This window comes from Microtus ochrogaster, chromosome 10, assembly GCF_000317375.1.
Source record: "Microtus ochrogaster isolate Prairie Vole_2 chromosome 10, MicOch1.0, whole genome shotgun sequence".
NCBI classification, from domain to species: domain Eukaryota; kingdom Metazoa; phylum Chordata; class Mammalia; order Rodentia; family Cricetidae; genus Microtus; species Microtus ochrogaster.
Window position 1 is genome coordinate 4653884 of NC_022016.1, and position 6000 is coordinate 4659883.

General features: G+C 37.7%; 1 protein-coding gene across 4 annotated transcripts in view; it reads left to right on the forward strand.

The window, feature by feature from the left end:
- The window catches only part of Astn2 (astrotactin 2), a 1041512-nt gene that overhangs the window by 662650 nt on the left and 372862 nt on the right, over positions 1-6000 (forward strand). For all 4 annotated transcript variants that reach the window (XM_026782391.1, XM_013348224.2, XM_026782390.1 and 1 more), the window contains one exon: positions 4056-4244. In XM_026782391.1, the coding sequence (XP_026638192.1) occupies positions 4056-4244 (189 nt within the window). The remainder of the gene's footprint in view (positions 1-4055; positions 4245-6000) is intronic.

Genomic DNA, 6000 nt, shown 5'->3' on the forward strand with positions numbered 1-6000 from the left:
ACAAGTTATTTTGATCATAATGTTCTGTCATGGTTATAGAAAAACTAACTGGAACATTTCTGACATGGAAAATATTAGGATAATAGAAACATTAATTCTTTTGACATATACATTTCATCTGTACAGTGGCTCTATAAGTCAAGAACTTATATATAAGCAAAAGTGGTACAGAGAGGGTAGGATGTTTGTGTGTGTGTGTCACGGGTACACAGCTTCTGAGAAGCAGAAGCAGAATTGAAATTTGTTGTCCTGTATCCAAAATATGCAAGCTATATGATTATAATCTTGTAAGTAGAGTGTCTCCTGTAAAGTCTGCGAATATTTCCATAACAGACAGAAACCTTATGATAAAAACAATTTGAATGTTCAGTAAAAGTTTTTTTTAAAAAAAATACTTGATGAATAGACATGAAAGCTCTGTTTCTAAATTTGAAGATTCTAAATCATGGTGATGCTGCAATAGTCAGGAGGAAATGAGCCTTCTTGCTGGAACAAATGAGCCCTTCACCAAAGCAGAAGCATGCATAAACAAGGAATCTCTTATCCGGCCACTCACATCTATTGTACAGTACTTACCAGTATCCTATGGTCTCTAAACCATCAATAGCAAAGGATAGGGATCCAAAATCAGAGGATACTTTGAATGGTTATGTCTGGCAATGACTCTTATCTGTTCCATGCAGATACCACTGTACAGAATACAATGGCATGATTCGTTCACTCAGTTACAAGGAAAGCTTACATATACATGATAGTGCATGCCCAGGAAGAGAACAGAGGGTGCAAGATGCTTTCTCTGACATAGTATAAGCAATCCCCAGCACAAAACTGTCCTACCAGGGGTTGGAGAGATGGAGCAGTGGTTAAGAGCTGTTCCTGCAAAGCACCCTTGTTGGATGGCTCATGACTACCTATTTTAGTAATATAGACATATTAAATAGAAAATAAATTCAACTGTGCATGCCTTCTGTATATTCCTACTTAGTATATAATAAAAATGACATTTCAAGTCACTTAGTGAATTGATTGACCCTTCTGGTGAGTGTCTAACCATTTTTAAAGTTGTTGATTTCAAATAACTAATTTTGTAGGGGTAGATTAAAAACTAACACATGATATATATGCTTGTAATTCTCAAAATGTAAAAAAAAAGCAAATAATTACTCCACTGCACAGAAAATAAATTCCATGTATATGAGATAGTGAAAGATGTTAAAAATACCTGATTAATATACAAAAAGACAATGTTTTATCCTATGGTTTCCCAAACATTGCAAAGAAAATCTCAGTTAACAGTGGTTCTGTAACATCAAAATCAAAATTAAAACACAAGCCTAGAGTAGAAGAAAGTTTGAAAGCATATGGACAGTAAAGAGGTTCCATCCAGAAAATACACACTACAAATACAGACCAATGAGTAAGGGGCAGGCACCATACCAGGAAAATGGTCAAAGCAGAAAATAAGTACCATCCACAGAAAGAAATATAGGAAAGGATGCAACATCTGAGAAATGAAAATCCAAAGAGGAATGATTTATTTTTCCCATCACAGAGTGCCAACAATGAACATGGATAATGGAGAAAAATCAAGTCCCTCATTCATCAATGATGGGATTGTAAACTGATGGAGCCTCTACCAATGGTCATTTAATAGATCTATCAAAAATTTAAAATTCATAAACCATGGACCCAGCAATTCCTCTTCTAGGGATCTGTCTTACAAAATACACACATATGTACAGTAATTTATCTACAAAGATCTTCATTCTGGCAGTATTTGAAATAACAAATAGCTACAAATGGCCAAAGTGCCTATCAACAAAAATTAGTTAAAAGCATTATGGAATGTTTGTATTGTACAGTGCCAAATAACCATTTTAACGACAGATCCATAAGTCACTGGCTTGAAAAAAAATCTCAAGCAACATTAGGTACAAATGCATCTTAGAAAAATATGTTGTGAACTTTTATGTATATAATTAACTACGTTTTTGTTTATATATCTATGCATATTGTATGTGATATTTATGTAGAAATGCATATTTAAATGAGTTGGAAACGTTTTAATAGGATATATAACAGATAATAGTGACAATAGTTGTACAGGAAGTATGGAGTAGGAAAATAAAGTTCCACATTTTACTTTACACATTTTGATTCTGTTTATATGTTTACTGCAAGTATATATCATGGTTGCACAGGCATTTGTGTATATGAATGGGTAAAGAAAGAGATAGAGAAGTATCTTACCCAGTTTATACTAAGTAAACCATTTCTTCATATTGACTGGGGCCCTACTGGGATACTGGATGCGATTTGACATTACGAAACATTTGCTATATGCTCGGCGCTGTGGTATCTATGCAGATCAGCTATGTTGAAACTGTTCTGAGTGGGCTTTACTTGTACCTAACAGATATGGGAAAGATGGTGGGTGGGGAACTGACTTCAAGAATCCTGGACAAGGCCTCCTTCTGGCAGCCCTTTGCTGTACTTTGGAGAGGAAATTGTGACCTCTGGAAAGGTAACCAAATTTCAACACAGCACACTGAACAACCAGAAGGAAGTCACAAAAGAGTGACAGCTTGTTTTATGCATGAGAATATCCTGACTTTTCACCAGTGTGGTCTTGAGTCTGGTTGGCAGTGCCTTCAACTACCTTATAGGAACATAGCTACATTGTCGAGCATCCATCAAGTTCCAACACCATGGCTGCATTTTCCATCCAAACAAATCCACAGAGACTAACTTGTCCTATGAGTTCCTGCGCCATCTTAGAGTCTAATTTATGTAATCTCCACTGTCTCTAATCACTGCGTGATTCTTCAAATGTAACTTTATAACCAGCCTCAAGTGTAACTAGCAAATACAAGATTTGGGGAATACAAAAGATGCCTATAGAAGATGCTTGGCTACTAAACAGACGTGAACTTAAAAGCCAACTTTGCCCCAGATTAAAGTATACTTCATCTTTAAATCCTTCTTTTGCTAATGTGCTCAACATGGGGGTTGATATTAATTTTTCTCTTTGCACTAAAATGGATATATGAATTGCCTAGGGAGTAGGACAGGCTTACTACATAGATGCACACCATGATTACCACAGTAGTAATGAACTTGATAGCACCATTGAAGTCTATCTGGGAACCAAAGAACTCAGTGACTTTCTCATGCTCACAGCCCCCAAGCAGTTAACAATACATTTGTCTGAGTCTTTCCAATGATGCAGCTTATTCTCTTGCCTGATGGTTAATTTATGCACAGGTACTCTATGTATATAATTACGAAAGAATCAAGAAAGCACATATATCCAGTTTTTGCTAGTTTCTGTGTGAATTTTCAGGTATGGAGACTTCCATTTCCCTCCCTTTTCTCTCCTCCACCGCAGTGTGCCATCGTGTAAGAAAACGCTTTTCCACTGCATACATCTTTAAATTGGAAATCTTATTTCCACTCTCTGTTCAGATGTCTCTTTGGTCCACAAAGGAGCCCATCCCTGCTTCAAAGACGTGCCTAGGGCTCATCTGGCTGTCAGACACTGAGAGACCAGGGAGACTACTAACACTGATAACTGAGCAGAGGTTGTTTCTCTAACGATGCGTACTGTCCATGATCCTGATGGGTCACCTTTGTTACAAGGGCAATATAAACTTTAATTTTTCCTACAGTATTCAACCTCAGTTGACAGATACACTGGGAATAGATTCTTATTTGAGAAACTGGTTGATAATTCCCTCTGAATTGGACTGTCAAACTTTTTAAATCTGTGTGTTCATGGAAAACTGCTTTTAAATCTCCTTTATGTGTGGATGTGCATGCCAGTGTCCCCCTCGACTCCTTTAAAATGTCAAAAATGACTTTTCTTGAATTTATCCATTTTCAGGATTAATGTGCTTCTCTCCAGACACCTGTGCCCTAGATAGATTTCAGCCAAAATAGCTGTCTCTGTGCTTAAACTATGACCTGTTTTTGGGCAAAGGAGGCCCTGGTTTTAGGTCACCTCTAGTGGAGGAAGCTAGCATGTAGAATTAACTCTTGACTGTTTTTTTATGCAGTTGTGTGGAAGAATACAAGCTGGCTCCAGATGGGAAGTCCTGTCTAATGCTCTCAGATGTCTGCGAGGGACCCAAGTGCCTCAAACCTGACTCCAAATTCAATGACACCCTCTTTGGAGAGATGCTACATGGTTACAACAACAGGACCCAGCATGTAAATCAAGGCCAAGTCTTCCAGATGACCTTCAGGTATGGGATAGATGCCTGCTTGCACAGTTAGAGTCCCCAGGGCAGTCTGTGCTGGGGGAGGGGAGGATGGAAGGATGGCCAGGATGCAACAGAGTCTAGTATGCTGCTAATACCCTCCAAGGAAAGTTAGAAGTCATCAAAATATTTCTGCCAGGTACCTTTCCACTGACTTAAAATTTATTCTGTCCTTCTATTTTTCTATGTCTATGCATATATGTTAATTTCAATCTTAAATCATCCTCTTAATACACCTAATGGAATTTTTTAAAAATGTAATCTTCCAGTCTATTAGAAGCTAAGTATCCTATAGATGATAGTCTGACATTTCAAAAATAAGGACGTTTAGTGACTTAAGGAATATTTTAAAAATCACCTAGAAACATTCTGCTTTAACATTTTCCGTAATGCTCCTAAAACACCTTTCTCCATCACCAGCCACCTTCTCCCTCTCTATTTGTCTATTAGCACATGGATACACATGTTCTTCAAATCTCAACAGAGCTACTTAGAAATCTTTTCTTACCCTAGAAACAAGATAAAGACATTTTTGTGCCAGTTATTCGGCAGTTCATGGGTAATTAAAAGAAATATTTAGTCAATGAGAAAGAAAAGAACAATGGCTTTGTTTGATTGGGTTGTACAAAGACTCAGCATTTGCTGACGTGAAAGGCTTCCTTGAACAACTGAGGACATTGAGGTCATTCAGGAAGGATGAACTGGGTTGGAACTTCTTTACACTTTCCAAAAAACGTCTGTGAGGGTAGAGTGAGAAGACTCTATCCATGTGGAAAAGTAGGCTCTCTTAAAATAGCAAAAGACCACGCAACTTTAGATGGCCTTCTTGAAAGGGAGTAAGCTGTTATTACAAGCAGAGTCCCCCTTATCACTATAGATAGCATAGGAATCAGCAGCAATATATCATCACCTCTTCCACGATCTCTTTAATAGAAACAGTGGTGGGAATGCCAGTGTGGCCATCTTTCATTAAGAATTAGCCTATGTTAAACTCATCCTTTCTGTTTTTGATACTACAAATACCATTACTTCTCATTATAACTTTGCTGATTATTTCACCACTATTATTTTGATATTAATAACAATTGCCATTAACATTAACTCAGCACATGCCTCAAGGATCTCAGCACTCTATCATCTATTAATCTGTGAAACCCTGTTGGTTCCTTTCCACAAGTGGGAAGCAAAAGTTTAAAACAACTTTAAATAAAAAGTATAGATCACTGACACCACCACTTTGGTGAATTAGAATCATTTTGATTAACCTCATTTTCCCCTTTTCTATTCAAAAGTTAGTGCCAAAAAATTGAGTGACTGGAGTCACTGAGAAGCAGAGTTCAGAATCAGGTACAAGTCTGACTCTTGTCTTTTAATTCAGTAATACCTCTTCATCTCCCATTTTAGAGAATGGTAATGGAGATGTGAATTCTTTGGAAGCATTTACCTTTGGGATTGTTACATGGTCTCTGGGTACCTCCCTCTTCTCAGGTACTGCTTTAGTCAAAGTTCTATTGCTGTGAAGAGACACTATGGCCACTGCAGCTCTTATGAAGGAAAACATTTAACTGGGGAAGTCTTTTAGGGTTAGAGGTTTATTCCATTCTCATTGGAGCAGGAATCATGGTGGTGCTCAGGCAAGCATACTGCTAGAAAAGAAGCCAAGAGAGTTCTACATCTGGATGAGCTGGCAGGAGAGAGAGAGAGAGAGAGAGAGAGAGAGAGAGAGAGAGAGAGAGAGAGA